At 29.1% G+C, this 25,678-nt stretch overlaps 4 protein-coding genes across 7 annotated transcripts in view; 3 read left to right on the forward strand and 1 right to left on the reverse strand.

Annotated features, from left to right (window-relative positions):
• The first annotated feature begins 3,038 nt into the window (after positions 1–3,038).
• LOC102599299 (acid phosphatase 1) lies at positions 3,039–6,665 on the forward strand. 3 transcript variants are annotated; one of them, XM_015312698.1, is made up of 4 exons: positions 3,039–3,116; positions 5,681–5,983; positions 6,073–6,282; positions 6,362–6,665. In XM_015312698.1, the coding sequence occupies exons 2-4, from the start codon at positions 5,814–5,816 to the stop codon at positions 6,534–6,536; spliced, it is 555 nt and encodes a 184-aa protein (XP_015168184.1). In that variant the 5' UTR covers positions 3,039–3,116; positions 5,681–5,813; the 3' UTR covers positions 6,537–6,665. The 3 variants fall into 3 exon arrangements, with proteins under 3 accessions (XP_015168184.1, XP_015168183.1, XP_015168182.1); XM_015312697.1 differs by having other exon boundaries at positions 3,047–3,081; positions 5,646–5,983; XM_015312696.1 differs by lacking the exon at positions 3,039–3,116 and having other exon boundaries at positions 5,521–5,983.
• Positions 6,666–11,058: 4,393 nt separating this feature from the next.
• On the forward strand, positions 11,059–12,888 carry LOC102599624 (profilin-1). The gene is made up of 3 exons (XM_006356073.2): positions 11,059–11,388; positions 12,126–12,263; positions 12,541–12,888. Exons 1-3 carry the CDS (start codon positions 11,266–11,268, stop codon positions 12,673–12,675), a joined length of 396 nt encoding a protein of 131 aa, XP_006356135.1. The 5' UTR covers positions 11,059–11,265; the 3' UTR covers positions 12,676–12,888.
• Positions 12,889–16,347: 3,459 nt separating this feature from the next.
• On the forward strand, positions 16,348–17,223 carry LOC102599951 (uncharacterized). Its single transcript, XM_006356074.2, has 2 exons — positions 16,348–16,660; positions 16,748–17,223. Exons 1-2 carry the CDS (start codon positions 16,410–16,412, stop codon positions 17,016–17,018), a joined length of 522 nt encoding a protein of 173 aa, XP_006356136.1. The 5' UTR covers positions 16,348–16,409; the 3' UTR covers positions 17,019–17,223.
• Positions 17,224–24,059: 6,836 nt separating this feature from the next.
• Positions 24,060–25,678, reverse strand: part of LOC102600281 (protein IQ-DOMAIN 14-like) — a 3,799-nt gene continuing 2,180 nt past the window's right edge. The window contains exons 3-5 of one of the 2 annotated variants that reach the window (XM_015312700.1): positions 25,540–25,672; positions 24,948–25,154; positions 24,060–24,851 (exon numbers count right to left, since the gene is read on the reverse strand). In XM_015312700.1, coding sequence (XP_015168186.1) covers positions 24,255–24,851; positions 24,948–25,154; positions 25,540–25,672 — 937 coding nt within the window. In that variant the 3' untranslated portion in view covers positions 24,060–24,254. The remainder of the gene's footprint in view (positions 24,852–24,947; positions 25,155–25,539; positions 25,673–25,678) is intronic. The other variant, XM_015312699.1, reaches the window with a different exon arrangement.

Raw genomic sequence — 25,678 nt, forward strand, 5'->3', positions numbered from 1 at the left:
TTACTTGTCCATATTTCCTTTTTTTGTTGTCCCTATTTAGTTGTCCATTTTGACAAATCAAGAAAGGACAACAAATTTTTTCCTATTATACCTTTATTTATACTTCTTGAAAATTGTAAAAGTGTATGTTGTTTCCCTCCAATTTATTTCACTTGAATTCAAATAAGTGATTGTAATTTTGAAGTAAAAAGTTGTCATAAGGGTAAAATTGTAACTTCACTGTGCTAATCATTGTTGTCTTAATTTGTGTGCCATTTCTAAAGTGGACAACTAAAAAGGGACGGAGGGAGTATCATGTATTTGACTTTTCCTTTTTCCTTTTCCCACTCCCTTTATCATAATAATAAAGAATTGCTTCAATTTTCTTTTTTCTCAATTGGCAATTGCATTCCTTTATTTTAAAATTATGAAATGTTTTAGTTTCATCAGTATATAAGGCCTCTCTAACAAAAATACTTTTAGGGGTAATAAATATACATATATTGACAAATAGGGATAAATATTTATCGGCATGCATTAGTTAATTGTCAATGAATTCAATGTCATTATAGGCTTTAGGGACATTTACACACAGGGCTAATTACCGATAAATTGAAATATATATTTAGCGGCAATTAAACTATTGTCGTAAATAAATTACGCGAAAGATCATTTTTTTAAAATTAGTGAACGCACAATTAACATCTTATTTTATTGAGGAACTTTCGCATATAGCCACTCAAAAATAGCCCAATTACTCTCCATATCTATAGTTTGATAATTACAATTCGTAGCTACATGTAATAGGGAGGAGAGAGGCAAGCGAGACTGGGAGATAGAGGAGAGAGGCGAGCGAGAGAGGGCAAAGAGTGGGAGAGAGGTGAATTGTATATGTACATCGGTTAGATAATTGTATATTATACATATGCATTTGTGTATATGGCAAGCGAGATTGGGAGAGGGGGGGAGAGGCGAGCGAGACTGGGAGAGGGAGGAGAGAGGTGAGCGAGAGAGGACAATAATTTGTATAATTCACATCTCATTTGTATAATTCACGTTGTTTTTGTATTAATTGAGTAATATAAAGTCTGGAATTTATACAAATATAATAAAACTCGAAATAACAAATTGATACAAATATAAATATATGAACTTTTAAACATTTATACAAAATATATTATACAAATTACATTATATAAATTATATTATACAAAATCCAAAAACTACACGTTTATACAAACTTTAAAAAGTTATACACAAAAAGATTGAATGTATATGATGACAAAACTGAAAACCCAAAGGATATCATCGTCATATACAATTATAAACAATCGTATACAAATACAAATCAAACAAAGAATTGTTAGCTGCGAATTATACAAATATGGCGAATTATACATATACAAACGTGACTAATATACAAACTGGTAGTCAGCCCACATAATTAATGTATAATGTTAGTCGTGAGTGATAATTATAGCAAAACTATAGCTATGATGAGTAATTAAATAGTATAAGTTTGTTTAACCGCGTAATTTTCCCTATTTTATTTATAGACATATATTTTTTTGTCAGCTAAAATATCATCAGTCTGTTGCATGTAAATAACTAGGTGGTTATATACAATTAACATGACAATAACAAATATTTAATCAGGCTCAATAGATTTTATTAATTAGCTAGTAAACCAACATCTTAATTAACGTATACAGTGGAGATGACCAAATTTTCCAAGCATATACTTGTATTTTAAAATCAAATTTATACACATCTTATATTATGAAAATTGTACACAGCTTACACCTCTATACAATATATTCATTGAAACTAATATACTAATATATGACTAGTAAAAGATAAATTGGAATTGTAAACAATTTTTTAATGTAATTTTCATATAATTTTGAAGCAAAAGAATTTTAAAAAACGAATATAAAAATGAGAAATTTCTATATAATAAAATATTATAATTAATAAAAATATTGATAACTTACATGTTCAAATTGTAATGAACTACAAAAAAATCAATCAAATTGACAAAAACAAGAATAAAAAAAAAAAAAGACGCAGGAAAAAGGAAGAAAATAAAATCTGAATCAGTATTAATTTTTTTTTTATATCTATGTATTTTTTGTCAAATAAAAATCAAGATTATGAAAAGAGAAGAAAAAAAATACATAAAAAGAGAATTTAGAAAGTGATGTTAAAAAAAGAAAAGGAGAAGTAAGGGAATGGACCCTCAATAGTATATTTTTGACATGGTATGCCCCCGCCCACCTTAAAAAATGTTAATCCAACTTAATTGATCACACCTGTTATTGCCAAAATATCTTGGTGTATTCCGGACCCAGGACCCAGGACCCAGTTCTAGGGTTTTGGATTGTTCAGTTCAGTGGTCGATTTGGCCAAATTGTCTTCATTCCAATTTCCAATATATATATATATATTTCAACTAATACAATTAACATAGAACGTTACTTAACAAACTTATATTATATTAAACATGGGAAACTGAAAATCCTCCTTCCCAAAACCTAACATCTTAAAAGGTATTTTTTCAGTTTCAAAATTAATGACCTCATTTTCTTTTTAGTTTGTTTTAAAAAGAATGACTCTTTTCTTTTTTTTGAAAACATTTTAATTTCAGTTTTTCACATAACATGTTTAATACTAGAAGATTAAAGAACATCTTGATACATTTTACATAACTTTAATTTTAAATCACAAAATAGAGAAGTCTTTTTTATTTTTCTTCAACTCCGTAACAAGTCAAATCAGATCTCTTTTTTTTTTTTTTAAACGTAGAGGAGTACAAGCGCTAAGTTACAAAGTAAATGACAAAGAAAAAAAAGTTTTTAACAAAAACTCTAAAGAGAACCACATAATGCTTATCTTGTCAAATGTTGTGAAAAACGTGATGACCTAGCTGTTTGATTGATTTTTAGGAAGTTGAGATTGAGGCTCTTATTTAAGACACCCTATCCTAGGTATATGGTCACAACATCTTCTTTCTTCTCTTCCATCAAAATGAGGTCATGTTTCACTATTCTCTAGTTATTTTCAGCGATAGTAGCTGTGGCATTGGCCTCTAATGTTGAAGAGGTGATAAGCCAAGTAGTAGAAATTCACCGTCTAAGGCCACAAGTAGTAAAATTCACACTAATTTTATTCAAACATCATACCATTTTCATGTGCACTATGACATTCATCAATCTACTTTCATAAATTTATCGACATACACAAAAAACAATTTAACAATTTTAATACATTAATGGATAAATTGAAAAAGAAACCTTCTTAATAGGAAAAATCCCAATTTCATATAAAAATTATTCAAAATTACAGAGTAATTAAACAATTCATACAAATTGCATACCAATTTAATAATTCATACCATATACACAATTTAAGAGATAATCACATCAATGTTAATATACAATTCATACCATTTGCATATCAATATTGTATCAAAATTCATACAATATCCATTAATCCAACATTAAATTCAGATTCATACACATTTTTTTCAGATTTCGAACAATATTTACACAAACAAATATTTCGAAAACAACAATAAGCATAATGTGATATAAAAAAATCACTATTTTGACTACTGTGAAAATAAATAAAATATAGTACTCATCCTAACAACTTTTTTTGTGTTTTTTGGATGTTGATATTTCTGATTCCTCTTTTTTGTTGTTCTTCTTGTTGATGGTTTTGAAGATTGAGCAACTTCTACATTTGTTTTTTTTTCTTTTTTCTTTTTGATTTCACTAGCAAAATCAGAATCGTAATCAGAAGGGTTTCAATAATTTTCCCCTTCCTCTTCTTCCCCTTTTGATTTGCCTGGATCGCCCTTTTCTTTGCTTCATTTTTTTTCTCTTTCCGATCCTTCAACTGAGATGAACCACCCGTTGCCTGATTTTCAATACTCGCCGGATTTTCAACAAATTTAGGCGGGGGGTTGAGTTAATATATTAAAAGTTGGAGCATGAACTTCATCAGTAGAAGTTCCTTCAACCAATCTGGAACTCTTTCGAGGCGTTTCAATGGGTTTCTTAGACATGATTTTGTTGAAAACTTAATTGGACGGACGATTGTGAAAATGGTGTAGTTGGCTGGTGAGAAAAATGGGAGAGACAAGGTGAAAGTGGGGTAGTGGGGGTGATGGCGTGTAGATTTGAATAGGCGTGGATGGAGGGTGGTGGGATTGAGGTATGGGAGGTTTGGAGTGTAACATTAAACAAGGAAGTCTAATCTGTGTAAATCCCTTAATATGTGTAACTGATGATTTCAGTTTTAAAAAAGGAATTGAAATCTAATTAATTAAATATTATTCATTAATAAAATAAAAATATAAACAGATTAATCATTTGTTAAATAAATTGAAATTGATTTTTAAATTAAATTAAATATATATATATTATTTATAATAAAAGAACTTGAAAAAATGACTATAGTTTATACTTAATTAGAGATCTATAGTTATAATTTGCTTCATAACAATTAATAGCTCTAGGTAAGAAAGAAGAGAAATCTAAACAAGATATATATGTATTTGCTTTTCTAAGAATATATATATTCTTTATATCGGTATAGTACTTATCATTGAAGTTATTTAAATTATGAACTCCAAAAAATCAATCAAATTGACAAAAACAAGAATAAAAAAAAGGCGCAGGAAAAAAGGAAGAAAATAAAATCTGAATCAGTATTAATTTTTTTATATCTATGTAATTTTTGTCAAATAAAAATCAAGAATATGAAAAGAGAAAGGAAAAAAAAATACATAAAAGGAGAATTTAAAAAGTATTGTTAGAAAGAAAAAAAAGAGAAGTTATAATGAAATGGACCCTCAATAGTATATTTTTGACATGGTATACCTCGCCCGCCCTAAAATTTTCAATACAACTTAATTGATCATGTGGATCACACCTGTTAAACAATATAGTATCGACTGTTATGGTTATTTAATGCGATTAATTGAAAGCCAAAATATCTTGGTGTATTCTGGACCCAGGACCAAATTCTAGGGTTTTGGATTGTTCAGTGATCGATTTGGCCAAATAGTCTTCATTCCAATTCAAAGTATATATATTTCAACTAATACAATTAACATTGGAAAAATGAAAATCCTATTTGCCAAAACCAGACCTTTTAAAAAGTACTTCCTCTCCTCTGTTTAAAAAATAATGACTTTCTTTTCTTTTTAGTTTATTTTTATAAAAATGATCTTTTCTCCTTTTTTGACACATTTCACATAACTTTAATTTTAAATCACAAAATAGAGAAGTCTTTTTTATTTTTCTTCAACTCCGTAACAAGTCAAATCAGATCTCTTTTTTTTTTTTTAAACGAGAGGAGTACAAGCGCTAAGTTACAAAGTAAATGACAAAGAAAAAAAAAGTTTTTAACAAAAACTCTAAAGAGAACCACATAATGCTTATCTTGTCAAATGTTGTGAAAAACGTGATGACCTAGCTGTTTGATTGATTTTTAGGAAGTTGAGATTGAGGCTCTTATTTAAGACACCCTATCCTAGGTATATGGTCACAACATCTTCTTTCTTCTCTTCCATCAAAATGAGGTCATGTTTCACTATTCTCTTGTTATTTTCAGCTATAGTAGCTGTGGCATTGGCCTCTAATGAGGAAGATCATCAGGTGATAAGCCAAGTAGTAGAAATTCACCGTCTAAGGCCACAAACTGGTTCTGCTGGTTATACCGTCCCACAATTGGACTGTCTTAGCTGGCGACTCGCGGTGGAGACGAACAACCTCCAAAACTGGAAATTGGTGCCTAAAGAATGTACAAACTATGTAGGTCATTACATGTTAGGCAAACAATATCGCCACGACTGTGAATATGTAGCCAAGCAGGCTATTGAGTATGCCAAAAGCCTCAAACTTAGTGGAGATGGAATGGACGTTTGGGTATTTGATATTGATGAAACCACTCTCTCAAATTCTCCTTACTACGCTCGATCTGACGTTGCTTTTGGGTAATGTTACGTTTTTTCTAGTAGGTACATACGTATATTAGCTAGCGTTTATTTTTTGCAAAATGAGTAACCAATGCATTTTTGTGCAGAGCTATAGCGTACAACGCTACAAAGTTTAATGAGTGGACCGCGGAGGGAAAATTGCCAGCCATTCCATCGATACTGGGTCTATACAAGATTGTGTTGTCTTTGGGGATCAAGCCCGTTTTCATTACAGGGACCAGAGACAATTTCAAACAAGTGAGGATTGCTAATCTCAAGAAAGCTGGTTATACCAACTGGGCAGCGCTCATACTAAAGTAACCAAATTTCTTATTTTCACTTTATTTGTTCTTATTACCACATAGTACTATATGTTATTAATTTATGTGATTACAGGGGAGAAAATGATTCGGGATCAGCAGTGGAATTTAAATCGAGAAAGAGAACAGCATTGGTGAAGGCTGGATATAGAATTGTTGGTAATATTGGAGATCAATGGAGTGATCTTATTGGAAAAAACGTTGGAGCTCGTACTTTTAAACTCCCTGACCCAATGTACTACATAGGTTGACTCTAACCAAATTTTAATCAACAAAGGTGGGGTACCTTTTTTATTTTGACATTTGAGATATTATAAGCTCACTGTTCCTAATCCTCATCACTTTGCTATAAATAACGACTTCCTTCAATATTTTAATTATGTTCCTTTTTTTTATTAATTTTAAATTAAAAGACGCACATCTCTACTTTTTTCCTATTTCAGTTTAGACTCTAGAGGATCACATCACCACGCATTAATTAAATTGAGCAACGAAGTACCTTCCTTCAAAAAACGAAAACTTAGTTTGACGAGAGAGTATAAAAAATAAAAAAGATTTTTAAATTTTATGATCTGAATTTAATTTTTTTCAAAAAAGGAGAAAAAATCTTTTTTTTTAAAAGAACAAATTAAAAAGTCAAGTAGATTATTCTTTTTCAAAACGAAGAAAGTAGTAAATAAAAGTACACTAATGAAAAAGGGGGAAATTACTCTCTTTTTTTGGTTATAAAAAATGACAACTGTTACCTAACGATTATAGAAATTGCTTTGTGCGATGTGATATGTTTAGATGTTGAAAAGTTTTCATAAAAAATAAATAGTATGATTTGTCAGGTATAGTACGGTGTACGTATACACTTTCTCTTTCTCAAAATATTGTCCTTCTTGGTAAAAATATTCGTTTAAAAGATTAGGATAAGTTTTTTTTTTTTTATTATCTTTAGTAGTAATTGCTTGCTCTGTTTATTTTTATTTGTCATATTTGGATTTGACTTATCCAATAAGAAAATAATAAATTGATATGATTAAATTATCATATTATTTCTATTAATTTATAAGGTTTAATATTAAGTCTTAAAAAATATTGTGTGTATAAGTAATTAATATTAAAAGTAAAACAATGAAATATAATAATTATCTTTTTTTATATGTTAAAAATGACGAGTAAAAGTTAAAATCTATTTTTGAAAATAATGGATAAGTAAAACTGAATAGAGGGAGTATTGTTTTTGAAAACTACAAGTTGCCCAACTATGCCACATTAATAGAAAATTAATATAGAGAAATTATATCTTTAAGGCATAAATAAGTTTATAAAATAACAAACCTCCTAATTAATTAATGTTTTCTTAAAGGGTGTGTAAATGATAAAAAATATGACAAGTATTTTAAGACAGGCAGTAATTAAATGTCAAATACACCAAGTATTTGGTCATAAATTTTAAAACTTTATCTTCAAATATCTTTTAATCGAACATGAAATTTGATCAGATATTAAAGTTCAAACATTTTTTAGTTGCTAGATTAGTTTTTGGATTTTTAGACCTCCAGTCTCAAAGGGATTATGCCAAAATATAATTCCAAATTTAAAAAATTACAACTTTAAAAATTTAAATTTTCACTTTATAATTTATGATTAAACGAAAATTTAGTTATCAAGTGATAATGTCAGTATATATATATATATATTAAGGAGTTGGCCGTATGAGTTTAATTTGTCTGCAATAATTCACCCCCACATTTTCTATCCTCTATAATATAATATATATATATATATATATATTAAGGAGTTGGCCGTATGAGTTTAATTTGTCTGCAATAATTCACCCCCCCATTTTCTATCCTCTATAATATAATATATATATATATATTATATTATAGAGGATAGAAAATGTGGGGGTGAATTATTGCAGACAAATTAAACTCATACGGCCAACTCCTTAATATATATATATATACTGACTATTATCACTTGATAAACTTAAATTTTACGTTTAATCAATAAATTAATAAAGTAGTAAAATTTTAAAATTTTACTACTTTATTAATTTATTGATTAAACGTAAAATTTAAGTTTATCAAGTGATAATAGTCAGTATATATATATATATTAAGGAGTTGGCCGTATGAGTTTAATTTGTCTGCAATAATTCACCCCACATTTTCTATCCTCTATAATATAATATATATATATATATATATAAAAACATAGAAAAAGATTAATAATTGTGATGGAAATAGAAGTAACATAAGAAGACAACTAAATATGTAGTGGTTACCGGTATGTGATATGTCAAATTAAATGAAATTGTCTCTTGTCCTGATTGGTCCATCTTTAACTACGCGAGAGCCAGACAGCTGAATTATGGACTTTTTTTTAAAATAAAGATTTTAAAATCGTCCATTAATACTATAATCTAGATAGTGGTTTCACCTACCCACATTTTTGTTTTGCAAAATTTCATTTGTTTATTAAAGTTGAACAGAATTGAACCATTTACCTCCACTATCATCACTAATACAAAATTCAACTCCAACAATAAGATATGAATTCTATGCATTTGCTTACCTGAGATAAAATCATATATTGTGTATTGAAGTGATTTGTTTATTATAATTTTCTCACTTGTACAAATATTGATATAGTTTATAAAAAAATATCTATAGGTGATGATTTTTTACCCCTCACTTTTGGCATAGCGTTACTCCTACCATTCTTTATCTAGAAGGAAGGTGAATATATTATAAGTATAGTATGGTGTCAATAGTAAAAGCTCCTTCATGAGTTAATATTTAGCTTTCCAATTGGCTGTTGCCCAAATTTTGAAAAAACCATTCTTTTAGTTATTATGCATTCTAATAAGGTTCGTTGGTAAATGAATAGACAACGCGATAGTGAATTATATGATGTTAATTTATACGAGTGAACTCTAATTTTAAAAATATCTTGCGACAGAAAAGCTTTATTATCAAACTCAAAGAATGCAAAATGTTGGGATATATACTATGTGTGTATACAGGTGGGCCGGGTATGTATAAGTTACAAGACTACGGCTACTACAAATTACAAGTATGAGGGAGGCCTATATTGGGCCTGTGCTGGACTTATCTTCCAATTGCAGGTTTCCTGGCAATAATCATGTGTCTAGGGAGGTAAATCCATAAGTTAATCAATCAACGAACTAACGTAATTAGGGAAAATTGTATGAAATAGCAAACTATTAATTCAAATTAAATTTTATAGCCATAGTCTATTTTAATTGTAATTTGCAGCAAACAGTCCTTTTTTTTGCCATCTGATTCAATATACAATTAGCTATTTTCAGTATACAATTAGTCATTTTATACATTTCGTGTTTTGTTTGTATAAAGCGAGAGAAAAGTGTATATACAAATACAAATACATATATTTTCATCCTATACACTTATAATTATACAAATACAGATCTTATTATACAAATTACAATGTATAAATAAATTTATACAAAACTGAACAATTTGTATAAAATTAGATGTTTGTAGCGAATTATACAAATCAAAAGCTTCATAGCAAACATAAAATTTGATATGGAGTGCAATTATGCAAACTATAGCTATAACATACAAATATAATTTTTATGTTTGCTATATGTGAAAGTTGTTCTTATTAAAAAGGAGTACCAACTTTGCCTTTTAATTTAAATATATATATATTCCCCATCCCCTTTTGTTGTTGATGTAGTATGTACAAGACTTGTTGGGTTAAGTATACTAATTACTAGATTGTTATGAATAGTAAAATCACAATATTAGTTACAATTAGCTATATATTATTTTGCTAGTGGTATTTAGTAGATTTTTTTTTAGGGGAATTGACATACATTGCTAGTGTATTGTTTGTACATATAATTTGGACTTTTTCTATTGTATGTTTTTTCATATAGATAAAAATCTCATAAGTTGTAAAATTATTCAAATTACCCAAATACTTTATATAATTTTATCAAATAAGCAAAAGCTTATAAAATCACATAATAATAATCTATCACAAAGCCATTCTAAAGAATACAATATTTATTCATCAATTCCTTCATTTGTATCTTAAAGTTTCGGCTTGAATGTTCGCAGATGAAGACCCTGCAATGAAAAAAAACCTAATTTGTAAAAGTTTATAAAATAAGACCTTGCAATGAAAAAAAACCTACGTTGTAAAAGTTTATAAAATCAAACTTTACAGCAGTATAAATTTTATTTCAAATACATTAACATGATGTAAACCAAGATACATGAGAATAATGAAAAAAAAGTAGAAATTTTGTTGAAGTTGAGGTATGTTATAGATGGTGGTGTCGAGGTCCACTTTATTGCATTGAGGAATTAGTAGATTAGAGCTTACCTCTGTATTGTGAATTCAATGGAGAGAACATCTGCAATGCGGCACACCTTTTTTTATGGAACAAGAAGCTCACAAAACAATCTGATTTCAAATTTAATGAGAAAATAAGGAGTTTAAATTTTAATGAAAAAATAATTTGAATTTCTAATGTACCATTAATAAGAAATTTAAATTTTAAGATAATTATTCAATATCATAATTTAAGGGATTTGTGTATCTAAATAAAATCATTGAAAATATATGATATAAATATTAAAAGTGGTATTATGTGTAATTCTCTTAAACTGGAGATAAAGTAAGTATATATGATAGTGAAGTATGTCTTATAAAGTAGTTTTTCTATATTTATATATGTTAAGATATATATTTATTATCTAGTAAAAAAAATTAGATCCGGCTGTGTGTTTGTTACACCCCGCATCATTCTCTCTTCCTCAAAACCAACACCTAAGTGAGTTCCCAATTTTTGCAAACCTTTCCTATTTATACTCTTCTTCCCCCGTTTGCTCCATTCAACTTTGCAAAGCCTCAATTGTTAAAATTTATTCAAGAACAAATTAGGTACTAATTAGGGAAAAACAAAAACAACATTTTTTAGTAGCCAAAATGTCGTGGCAAACCTATGTAGATGATCACTTGATGTGCGACCTTGATGGCCATCGTCTCGCCTCGGCGGCTATTCTCGGCTTTGATGGCAGCGTTTGGGCTCAAAGCCCCGCCTTCCCTAAGGTTATTTTTATATAATCATGATGTCTGAATCAATTTGTGCATAACAAATTTATCGAGTATGTGTTATGTAGTACTCTTGTGGAAATGTTTTATTTAATAATTGTAATGTTTGGATCAATTACAATAACAATTTATTGAGTATATATATGGTATCTAGTCTTGTGAATTTTATTACTAATGGTGATATTTGGATCAATTGGCTAATAGTTATTTTATCGAGTAACTACTCTCTAGTCTTGTGGATCTGTTCGTTTCACATCAATGTTACATCTCTCGGAAATGGATCTATCCTTTCGTAGTGAAATTTGATCCATCATTGATGATTATGTTGGTTAATTGTTTGTCCTAAAATGAGAATCATAGTCGAACATGATGATTGCTTAATAGACTTTGTTAAGAAATAATGATGTGCCTTGCTAATAGCAGCTTTTGACATTATGATAAAGGTTGTGAGTTCGATTTATTGGATCAACATACTGTGTGAGTGTGTGTGATAAGTGTTAAAAGGAGTGGAGCGATCGAACTGTTAGGTAATGCCAACATCGTGTCTATACCAAGGCCCAGGGATAACAATTGAAGTTATGGTCGAACATGATAATTGCTTGATGAATTGGGTTTAAAAAATAATGTTGCATGCGTTCTTGTTGATAGTTATAGCTTTTGACATTATGGTAAGTGTATGATGTTGTTGTTGAGTATAAATGTTTAATTAATGTGCTGTATGTTTTGTGTTTTAGTTTAAACCAGAGGAAATTATTAATATCATGAAAGATTTTGATGAACCTGGATTTCTTGCTCCCACTGGGCTATTCCTTAGCGGCGCAAAGTACATGGTCATCCAAGGAGAACCTGGCGCTGTCATCCGTGGCAAAAAGGTGTTTACCCTACTCCCTTAATTATTTTTTTTGGTTCCACCCGATATTCGGTACCCACGTTGGAGCCTGACTGGATTCGTGATGGGAAATTCCGGGTCACTCCCCTAATTGTTACTCTTCTTGTCATCAAAATCAATTCAAATCTGCTAGTAAATGTTTTGCTCTGAAAAGCCCTAGAGCAATTACTAAGTTTGGTTAGATTTGTAACTACCACTACATAAAAAATTGATACAACTAATTAACGGTAATAGATTAATTGAAGTCGTGTTTTGTGTAGGGGTCTGGTGGAATAACAATCAAGAAAACAGGCCAATCGCTGATTTTTGGTATCTACGAAGAACCAGTGACTCCAGGACAGTGTAACATGGTTGTTGAGAAAATTGGAGACTACCTCATTGACCAGGGTTATTGAAATTTCATAATTAATCTTTTTTGTATTTTTTGGAGATTGTATTGTCACTAGAGGTTCTTTTTTTCCCCTCAAAGAAATAACTAGCCTAAAGTTACTATTTCCTTTTTGTTATAAATTTAGTTATATAGTTTACTGAAAGAAGCAGTGTTGTGTATTGATCACTTTTTTGAGACTTTTTATAGAGACCACGTTTTGTAATAAAAAGATGTTTTAATTGGATCTTTTTTTTTGAGTTAACTGTTTTCCTATGTTTTGAAGAGTTGCAAAAGAATCAAAAATAAAATAAAAATGGTACACTGGAAAAGATTCAAACAGATTATAGTCTTAAGAAAGGAACTTCATATTCTTGACCGCATTTTCCAATTATTAGATCTTTAACATGCTTGTGTCACTATAACTAAGATAATTTTTAACGGTAATAAATATACATATTAATAAAGAGTGTTAAATATTTTATTGATATTAGTTAATTGTCATTAGATCTAATATCATTATAATTTTTAGGGATATTTAGAAAGAATGTCAATTGCCTCTAAAAAAAAATATCCAGTGACAATTAAGCTAATATCTCTAATAAACCACCACTAAAGACCATTTTTATATACTGTATCCTTTGTTTGCCAGAAAGTCAGGACACTCATTTGTTTCTCTCCAGATGTGTTTGATAAAGAAAATAGATATATATTTATTTGAATAGTTTGGTCACTTTAGAATTATAAAAGGATTCTCACGAGAGAAACCAAGGTATCTTTTCATTCTCTACAATTTCAAAAGAACAGACACTTCCTCTGTTTCTTCTCCTTCTTCCTTCTCCAATTCCAGCAAAGTTCGTGAAGATTCTTTGAGATTTCTTCTCCAAAAAGTGCTGGAACGAATAACTATAACATGTACGATTTTAGACTGTGACTTTATATATATGGTGTAGTTCGTATTTATATACATGTAATTGCACATTCTAACTTGTGAAGCAATATTCAATGATCCTGCAAACTAAGTATTTGTTTAGATTCTTCGGACCTGAATAATGATGAGACAATACATGATTGTTTAAAACTTATTTGAGGCTAAGTACTCATAATTTATTGATGATTCTACTTGGTGCTCTTCGCAGTCGCAGCACAAAGTAACACTAACCATATAAATCAACCTTGATGTCTAACATTTATATACTGTGACAATGAAATCAAAATTTTATTTATTTTTTTAAAAAGATAAATTGACCATCATTTTTTTTTTATTGATTTCTCAATTGATGTTCAATATCTATATTAAAGTTCAATTATTTTAAATTCGTATTGCATAACTCTAGCCCTATCATTAAGACTCAAATCCAAGACTTCAGATTACGAAAGAAATAGTTCCACACCGACAAATTAAACATCATTTAATAATCAACAATATATGCCAAAGAAAGCATGGGAAATTATCGAAAAGACGTGAGTGATGAGTCTCAATGTTGGGCGGTGATATATACAAAGTATTTTAAAAACTAGTGGCTGCGTCAACCAGCTGATCATATATTTTGGTCCTTTTACTCATCCTTATCTATATCTATACAAGAAATTAAAGAATCAAAGTGATTTTGCAACATTTTACAAATGAAAACAAAATTTAAATTAAGTAAAGATTATATTTTTATTTATTAAAAAATCTCAAAATAACACAAAAGATATAAGTAGATAACCGGCTTATAATATTTATATTTAGATTTAATAAAACGGTTAGGCCTCAGACAACTTGTCGACAAAAAAATTATTCAAATTAAAACACACATATACGGATCAAACAAAGAAATTTATAAGTATTACAAGACTTCTTAATTGTTTTGTAGATAACTATTTTGATTGAGTTATTAATATGATTAGATCGAAGAACAAGAACGTTTTGAGATTCAAGAAGTTACGAATTATATAACTACTAAATACATCTTTACATCAATATTATACTTAAAAGGTGCCACTTTTTTTTTTTCTATTTAAGTTAAAGTGGTAAGCGTTATGCTGACCCATTTCTTTTTAAGAGAATATATTGCTCCCTTCAAGTATCGTTGTTTGTTCTTAAAAAACTTTATCCGTAATATCAAAAATAAATTTTTAGTGGTGACTAATTAATGGCAATAACTTAATTGTTATTAACTATTTCCTCTATTTCAAATTAATTAAATTGTTGAGGTGTTTCACACTCTTTAAGAAAAGAAAATTAAGACATAAATTAGGCATAACTTTCTATTTTTACCTTTATTAATTATTGTCAAATTTATGATTAAAATAACTAAACATTAATTATAATAACTAATTCCAATACTAACTAATGAAGTTTAAAATTGGAAGAACATTCTAAAAGTAGTCTTGAAAATTGAATAATTAAGTTAATTTGAAAAATGAAAAATGTCTCAACAATTCAATTACTTAATTTGAAATGGAGGGAGTATGTTTTTTGAGTGACAATTAACATTCTTTGTAAATGTGTTTAAGTCTATAATGATATTGCATCCAATGACAAATAATTAATGGCAGTCATGACTTTAACACTTTTGTTAATCTGTACATATATTATAGCTAAAAGTTAGTTTTGATGTGTTAACACTTTAATGACATAAATTAGACTATAATTTTAATTTGAAATGTATATACAACTTATAACCCTCATTAATATTAGTAAGATATTTAACATTCCTTTCTTTATGAGGGATATATAATTTTCCCATCTTTTATATTTTATCATATTTTGAGTGGTTTCCAAAGAAGAACTAAAGTAATACCTCTCGTGTTTCCCAAGTCAGTGGTGTTGATCAGTTGATGTAGAACCATTGTTTCTGATAAGAATTTGGAACAATAATTAAATTACATTTTTTTTTTAATGTATAAAGAATCTTCAAGCAATGATAAAATTATCTCTATATGATTTATAAATTATGAATTCGAACATAAATACAATTACTAATAATTGCATTAGAACCTTACACTTTTAACTAGATAGTCTTTTTTCAATCCTATTTAACACAAAATACTTTAGGTACCGAATTATCTTTTAATTTTCAAATATATATGTCATCCCAATTGAGGGCCTAAGAGACCAAGACAGACACTGACACCGTGACATGTATATGGATGGTTTCCCATTCTATCTTCTTAACTCATACTAATGATCGATAAGTTCACTTTTTATGGGTCGATAATATAAAGGAATTTTAATTTATAGTATTCAATTATCTATAAATAGATACAAATTAAATAATAACTTTTTCCTAAAAAAGAAAAAATAGGAGTCAAATTGGAGATAAAAAGCTTGATTACGTGTCATATTAAATTAAAATTACTACTTGATAATAACGTAAAAAATATTTATACTAGGCATTAAATCAGTAAATAAAATGATAATGTTTATCCTCGGTATTGAAGGCATTCATTGGAAACCAACCAACTATAAAAGAAGATAATATCGAATATTAGGATAAGGCAAGCAGACAGGACATATTCAATTCTGAATTATTTATTTTTCATTTATCAAGAATTCCCACTTTTTAGACCTGCCCTTCCTATTCAACTCTTGACACGTGTACTAGATCTTTAAAATTAACTAAATCCACACATTATCTTCTTATGCATAGACACCTATATATATGTTTCCTCAACATTCAGAAAAATCCCATGTTTTTTTCCCAATCCTAAATCCTAATCGACCAAAAAGTTGTTGTTTCTTTTCACTTTTTTCTTGTTCTTAGTATACCTAAAATGGGTGATGGCAATATTGAGATGTTTAAAGATAAATGGTTTCAATGTGGTAATAATTTGGAGAACAAAAATTGTTCTTCATGGATGATTAATGAAGGTGATAATAATAGTCCATCGTCTTCGTCGATCGGAGAATCATCGTCAACGATTTCGATTTTAAATTGTAATTCTTCACTAGAGACAATGGATGATGCATCTTCGGATGGGGCTTTGTCCGATTTATCGACTCTTATGGCTCAATTGCCAATCAAGTAAGCGATTTAAATTGAAATTATTTAACTTATATACACTGATAGTATAACATCAGTATTGTAATATGTGAAGATTTGTGAATGTAGGAAAGGACTTTCGGAGTATTATGATGGGAAATCGGAGTCATTTACGTGTTTGGGAAGAGTTACAAGTTTAGAAGATCTTCCAAAGAAGGAAAATCGTTGTAATAGGAAAATGAAGAAGTCGTTATACAAGTCATATACACTTCCTAAGCCAATCATGTTCAAGAAAGCTTCAAGGAGTTCATTTTTATCATCTTGTTATACTAGTAAAAGGCCAAGTTCTTCTATAAGCAGGAGCAGCAGGCCACCTCTAATTCCTGTACAAAGAACCTAGTTTTGCTAATTAGTTAGATATATGATCACCTTAATTAGCATATTAACCTTAATTATTCCTTTTTAACTAATAAGTAGTGAGGAACAAATGGAAATGAAAAATTTACGGATTTTGTAGACATGGTATCATGATTGATTACTAATTCTGACTTGGTAACCCCACTGTGGTTGCCACACCTCTTTTCGTGGAAGAATTTGTTTGATTATGTTTTGTAATTTCGTAATTTAATTTGTTTATGTCCAAGTGAGTTTAATGTTTATTAGTTAGGTCCTAATCACTCTCCTTAACATTAATGACATGATTTGTGTTCTAATAGATTGATCTTTAATTTTTACTCTTCACATAGGCTAGTTTTAAACTTTTTACTCTTCAAATTGACCCTCTCTACCAAAACATAACTTCTTGGCGCCAAACATAGCTTATGAAATAATTTTCTAGAGGCGTCAAACATAATTTGTGAAATATTATGAAATAATTCTCTAGAGGCGTTAAACATAACTTGTGAAATATTATATGATCTGTAAATGTTTTTTACGCAACATAGCATAAGTGCAAATGACCCCACTCCTTATAATTTTGGGCTGCCTTTGACTCATTTAGTTTGGACATTCTCATTGTAAAATGGTGCCCAAATAACAAATGGAGTTGGACAACTCATGAATCTTTCCGCTTTTAACTAGATCCACTAAGTTATGCTCGTCAAAATGAATTGTAATGTTAAATATTTAATTAATTTTTCATTATGATTTAGTTATTTAATTTTATTATATTTTCAGTTATGTGTTATGTCTTTATAAGATGGGAGTAAATATCGGATACAAATAAGTTTTTATTTTATCTGCGCATGTTTAATATATAAACCATATACACTCATTATGGTCAAATAATAAAATAGGGTGGAAGTATGTATTAATTAATTAATCAACAAGTTTATTATCAAATACATGTTATATATGTAATTGTGTGGTGTAACCAAAAGTTTGCATATATCTTACATAATCAAATACAAATTATTATTCTGATATTGAAATTAATTTTTGCCCACATATCTTTCACTAGTATTTTCTAATTCTTTTTTGGTTTTGATTGAATCAATCCATTCTCTTGGACATGTTCCAAGAAGGTCAAAGTGGAACTTTTGTCTTCTATTTCATAAACTTCATCGAAACTATTACTTAGAAAGTGAATGGAAAAACAGACTGTATTTCATGTATCATTTGACTAAACAACAAATGAGCTGTTTCTTTCAAATTCTGTTTTAATTACATCCACATTAACACACTCACTTTTCAAAATTCAAAGTTTGAAATCATGTTATTACGAGGATATGGGACTAGACTATAAAATAATACTCCTATTTCAAGTAAACATAGCTTTTCGTGTAAGTTAATGAATAAACAAACCTACCATAGATCCTAGGATAAGGTTATTTAATTATAGTATAGGACTAGGACCACGTTGTGTGACGAAAGCAATGCATTTCCCAGCAACTAATCCACATGTCCATTGTCTTTCTTCTTGTCATTCTTAACATGTATATATTCTACCACTTCTTAACGGACATGCTAACTAATTAGGGTTTTATTCATTCATTAGTTTTTTTATTATCGCTAATGTTCGTATCGATTTGCATACAACTCGATTAATTTCATTGATTATGTGTTTCTTTGCAGTTCGCACCAATATAGGTACCAAATAATTTTATCCATTCTAACTTAAACAAATGGGGAAAAAATCACATATGTTGTCGTCCCAATATATGTGATGGCGTTAATTTGATTTGACACAGAATTTAAGAAAGAAAAAAATGACTTTTGAAATTTGCGATCTAAAATATGTTGTTATTATTAATAAGTCATCTCATTATTAATGGTAAACTAGACATTTTAACGTCTAGGACCGACTAAAAGGGAAAGAATGTTAAATAAATTGAGACGAAATGAGTAATATTTTTTATGAGAAATTGACATAGATAGTTGTCCACGAAATAGTAATCAAGAATTGTATATTTTTTAGATATATACACACTTTTGATACAAAAAATATATATTTAATTAGAGAATATAATTATTTTTGAACGACCAATCAAATATATAATATCTATACTTATCCCTACAAGATTTTAGAGATGAAATCTTATAATTCTCGACTCACCCCATCGATTTCAAATTTAGATCATTGCTCAAATTTATTGTTTCTTAGGTATAGTTGGAGGGAAAAATTAGGTATTGATGGACATAATAAATAATAATAATAATAATAATAATAATAATAATAATAATAATAATAATAATAATAATAATAATAATAATAATAATAATAATAATAATAATAATAATAATAATAATAATAATAATAATAATAATAATAATAATAATAATAATAATAATAATAATAATAATAATAATAATAATAATAATAATAATAATAATAATAATAATAATAATAATAATAATAATAATAATAATAATAATAATAATAATAATAATAATAATAATAATAATAATAATAATAATAATAATAATAATAATAATAATAATAATAATAATAATAATAATAATAATAATAATAATAATAATAATAATAATAATAATAATAATAATAATAATAATAATAATAATAATAATAATAATAATAATAATAATAATAATAATAATAATAATAATAATAATAATAATAATAATAATAATTTTGCACAAAGGTAGATACGGTCAAAGCCTCAAAGGGTAGATAATTACATAGACCCTTCGTGTCATATTCTTAAAAATGATGATGTATTTTAGGAAAATTAAGAGGGTGTGATGATGCAATGGGGTACAAGTTTCAAGAGTAAACTACCCTTTTTGCACCAAAGGCCAAAACTATCCATCAAATCAACAATTAATCATTGCTGATTAGAAATTCTGGATTTGATTCCATTAACACTTTCCATGCTTTAATTTAAAAAAATTGGACTGTTTAATTCACACGTAATATTGTGTTATGATAATCTTACATTTGATATAAGATTCAGCACACGTACAATTTTATACCTAAAAAAACAAATGGACTACTTTTTTGTGAAGTACTCCCTCCGTCCCTTTTTAGTTGTCCACTTTAGAAATGGCACACAGATTAAGGCAACAATGATTAGCACAGTGAAGTTACAATTTTATCCTTATGACAACTTTTCCCTTCAAAATTACAACCACTTATTTGAATTCAAGTGAAAATAAATTGGAGGGAAACAACATACACTTTTACAATTTTCAAGAAGTGTAAAATAAAGGGTATAATAAGGAAAAAAATTTAGTTGTCCTTTCTTGATTTGTCAAAATGGACAACTAAATAGGGACAACTAAAAAAGGAAATATGGACAAGTAAATAGGGACGGAGGGAGTATATATTACTACTTTCTTTACAGATTTAGTAATTGGTATTCGATACTCACTAACTCAATTAACTTATACTCATTAAAGGAGAAAACATTTTCTATTAGATTATATGTTTTAATTCTTTGAATCGAAATAAAAAAAATTGAATCAAGAGGAATAATTTCATTTGTCACATTATATTTCCTGGTGATCATAGTATGTTCTTTCCCTAAACATGTTTAGTTCCTTATCAAACATCATTTCTCATTTAATTAAAATGTTGTGTTCTAATGAGCTTAAGAGTTTTGTTGGCAAAGTAATAAATAGGAGATTCAAGTACATGAGTCTCCCAGATCATTTCGCCTTGAATATGTGTAGTGAATGAAAAACATGGGCCACCTTAGTCCTTTACATAACCTTTTTAGCAAATGAAAAGGTGGTATGAAGAATAACAAAAAATGTACTTTTACGACACGTAGATTACAGTTATGAATTTTTACATTGCCTATGTGAACCAATATAAATGAATTCAAATACTAAAAAACATTATAAGAAGGAATCTAATTAAAAAATAATAGAAGAACAAGATGAGCAGAGAACAAATACGTTGGGGGTCCATTTAAATAATTTATTTATTTTGGAAGTGAGTCAAAGAGGTATATCTCTGCAAATCTAGCAGAAATTGGGGAGGGGAGGTAGGGCCAAAATATTATTCTACTAAACAACTTCAAATTGAAAGGATGGAATACAGTGTTTAATATTTTCAATTTCTGTCCATGATGTCACTAGGGAATATTCCTGTCCAAAACCAGTGGAATAAATTTGAAATTTGAAGAAACGAATCATTAGCAACACATAATTACTTTGTTTGTCTTTGCTTATTTATTTAGATCATTTTATAATAGAATAAATTCTCTTTAAGAACTTTTTAATTTAGAGAAAAGACATAAAGTCACTACTAAAGTTGTCTCGTATTTTCATAAAGACACCTTAACTTTGGAAGTGTCATGTCACCCTACAAAACTTTTTAATATCTTTGTAAATGGGCCATTTTGACCCATTCCCTTGTCTGGGTTGTGACCACGCACATGCAGAGGCGTATCCAGGATTTTGAGATGATGGGTGCACTGTTATAAAAAGAGTTGATCTATGATATAAATTTGATCGGTTCGACATTTAGAAAGAAAATTAAAACAAGATAAATATAAAATTCAAATTTCTAATCTCGCGGAGAGAGGTGCACCCAACCATAATCGCATTATGTGATACTTCAAGTGAGGGTTCACACATCTATATTTCAATATTTTTTCTAAAATATAACACTACTATATATGATTTCGGGAGGGGACCATGGGTTCACGTGAACCCGGTGACCCCCCCTAGATACGCCTCTGCGCACATGAAGCTTGTGATGTAGTGTTTTCACTGCCATTAACCTGTTTAAAAGTGTCACGTGTCGCTTTATTTCTCTATTATTAATTATTTAATTAATTTACATCATCTTCTCCAAATTTAAACTCAAAAGAGCCATTGGTATCCCTCTCTTCACGATTTCATTTTTTTTTCAAAGCAAGATCAACGTTGGTACTCTCTTTGACGAATTCATCATCTTCCCCAAGCGCAATAAGGTAGGAATTCATTTTCACTTTTAATTTCCAGAAGAAAGGGTTAATTTGAAGTTTTTTAAGATTTAATTTCTTCTTAATTTTGTGATTATGTTTTGATTGGAAATGTCAAATTCAATTCCTTGTTCCTCCAAGAATCTTGACCAAGTAACATCAACAAGGAGATGATTAGCACGAAATGGTTTCACCAAGAGAGACGAGAAAATGTGAAGAATTGGGAAAGCTGAGAAATAACAAACGAAAAAAGACTTTTTTACTTTAGTAAAGAATCGGGTCGGGCGGAACAGGTTGAAAAGAGTGAGCATCACGCACGGCAATCCAGACGGGGGAATGAGTCAAAATGTCCCATTTACAAAGATATTAAAAAATTTGTGGAGAGATAGGACACTTTCAAAGTTAAGCTGTCTTTATGAAAATACGGGATAATTTCAATGGTGATTTTATGTCTTTTTCTCTTTAATTTAATTATTCTAATTTTAACTTATGACATGTTTAAGATCATCATATTAAAGAGCATTTTAATATAATTTACATTTTTTTAAATTTTAAATCACAAGATTTAAAAAAATTATTTACATTTTAAATTTTGTATTAAGTCAAAAATCAAATTGTCAAAGTATAACAGAGAGAGTATTATTTTTGGCTGCATAAACAAACAATGGATAATGGATCGAGAACAGTGCCTACCTGCTTGATTTGTTAATTTTGATGGTTTTAAATTATTTACTGTAAATTCTAAAAAATAAATATTTCAAATTATTGTTTATTCCTATGTTTATATTTATTTATCTATTTTGAACTTTACATTCTTTTTATTACAGTACTCATATTAATTAATGTATAACCTTAAATTTTGAAAGCTGATAGAAAAAAATAAGTAATTAATGTTGAGAATATAATAAGAAAAACTTATTTGATATCTTAAAAGTAACAAGTAAAAGTGAAAATCTATCTTTGAAATAGTGAACAAGTAATACTTCTTCTATTCTTTATTACAATTTCTCTTTACACTCACCTTAAAAATTATAAATAAAAATTCTTTACAGATTACCTATCTATCTCATTTTAATACACTCTATTTACGTGCTTATTTATTAAAATTACAATTAATGAAGGAGAAACTTTATAATATTTATACTTTTAAACATAATTAATTGGATAAATTGAATTTTTTTTTTAGTTAAATGTAATATTTTAAAAAATATGTAAACAGAACACGATAAGTAATTTAAGACGAAAGGAATATTTATTTCTATTACATGAGCGAGGAGTAGGACTAATAAGAAGGTACCTAGAAGGTTAACTCTATGGGAAATAGATAAAGTATTTTGAGATAAGATTTTTGGGAAAAACATATTTGTCAAAAGTATTCACAATTTTCCATACTTGAAACATGCATCTTACTTTCCAAGACGTAGATTTTATTGCTTTATGCCTTTTTAGTTTTATGCACCCCACCCCACCAAAACGCACAAACTCCTCATCTCGAACAGATATTTTCTTCGATACATTTTAATTATTAAAATAGCTGATTTAAAATAATTGTGCTAATTTAATCTTGGACTATATATATATAATTCCTAAACTTAAAATCCTGAATTCACCGGCTAACTTTATGAATAGCTACTTGTATGTATCTTTTAGATACTCAAATAGTGTAAAACACTTTTACAATAAAGTAATAGGTTTAATATCTATCACTCAGAAAACTTCCTTCCATTTTTGGGTGTGTGTTATGTCTATATAACCGAGACCTCTCATGAGAAATTGGATCCAATAATTTTGTTCAATTAAATTCATTTAATGGATGTTCAACTTTAACTTCAAATACATGTTAAAAACTTCAATTTGAAACGCAATACTAAATAAAATGGCATAAAAAAGGGTTTTGACACCCTTATTAATTAGGTGTGTGAACTTGCGGTATTTTCAAAGTTTTGATTTTTGTAATAGGTAAAGTTAAAAGGGCCTTTTCCTAATCCAAGACCTACTGGAATTATTAACAAATTTTGTGACTCAACAATGTTAGAATGCTGAAGATTTGGTAAAAACCTTTCAATGGATACATTGAAGAAGAAAGATTCATTCATAAAAACAGTGTCAAAAGAATTTACACAAGCACACACCCATTCTATCCTAGTACTAATTTGTCACCATTTCTTTGAAAGGATAAGCACTAGAGAAGTTCCAACTTTTTTAGATTATCTTTCTTCTCTATACAGCCAGTCATATCTTATAATCTATGATTCAAAAATTACTCAGAAACAGTACTCTTCTTGCACTTGAGAACAAGACTTTTGCATTCTAACTCCACTAAAACTTGTTCTTGATGCCATTATTTCGTTCAGCGACAGCCTCTTCTTTGGCCCTGGCTCTGGTCTTTGCTTTGGTGCACTATGGGACCGTAGCTTAGCACGAAATGACTGTGTGTTAGTCATGTAATTAGGAAAGTTGGCATAAGCTCGGAAGTATCCATCACCACAAATGCTTTTGGCTGGTGTAGGTGGTGCGTTGGACCGTCCAGAACCTGCAAAGCGAGGAGTAGTTTGTGCAGAGGCGAACTTGCATTGTTCGTCTGCTAGAAAGCTCCAGTTAACATCCTGAAGATGACGGCAATCTGGGATCGATAGACGAGTTGGAAGTGGACAGGGGAGTGGTGATGACATAGCTTGATAATGCTGCTCATCGCCAGATTCAGACATACAAGCATTGTTCATTCTACGCGATCTGGATTTGGTCCTGAATGTGTCAATTTCTACAATTTTCGGGCTTTCATCAAATCCATCATACGATGTATCATTCGAAGTTGAAAGCCTCTTGCTATGGAATTCACTTCTATATTCATCAAATCTTTCCTGCCAAATCAAAACCAAAACAGAACAAGATTAACTAATCAACAACTCCTCAATTCACACAACTAGAATAAACCCTAGGGGGAACTAGATTCTTACAATGGACCTCCTAGCTCGGATCTCGGGTTGGTGTCTAGTGTCATTAGTCATTGAACGACGAGCTCTTTGAGATCGAACAGCAGCCTGCGCTCTGATGAGCGCCTGCATACTGTGAAGAGTTGCAGCAGCTCTTTTTCGGACAAGGTAGCCTCTTACTAGAGCCTGCAATTTCACCAGCCCTTTGAGAGCTCTAAGAGCTTTTCTGGCCTGCAAAAAAGAAAGAAAGTAAAAAGCCCAGAATTAGATCTTGTATATTAAACAACTTTTAAGACAATGAAACAAACATAACATAAAACATAAAGCAAAAATAAAAGTGAAAAGTGAAATGAAACTTCAACATCACTCCAAAGACCAAATTCAAATACTACTACTACAATTTCAAATTTCAAATTTATTGGATGGCATTAAATGAGGGAAAAGTATAAATGTTGTATAGGTAAAACAGACAATAATGTCATAGACCAACATGAAAATCAAAGGCAATAGTACTGTTCGATTAGAATGTTCGGAAGGTACTTTGCTGACATTTTAAGCTACCATAAAAAACTTATTAAAAAGAAATGATTCAAATTTTTCAACATTAATGACTTACCAAATAACCCCTGAAAACAGTTTGAATCTTAGCAGCAGCCCATTTCTCCCGCCCACATGTAAACATAGCACCCCTGCCCTTGCTAGTCAATCTCACCACCGCAACGGCCGCCTGCGCTGCAGCTACCGCGGCACCTGCT

The sequence above is a fragment of the Solanum tuberosum genome, unplaced genomic scaffold, assembly GCF_000226075.1.
Source record: "Solanum tuberosum cultivar DM 1-3 516 R44 unplaced genomic scaffold, SolTub_3.0 scf00215, whole genome shotgun sequence".
Taxonomy (NCBI): Eukaryota; Viridiplantae; Streptophyta; class Magnoliopsida; order Solanales; family Solanaceae; genus Solanum; species Solanum tuberosum.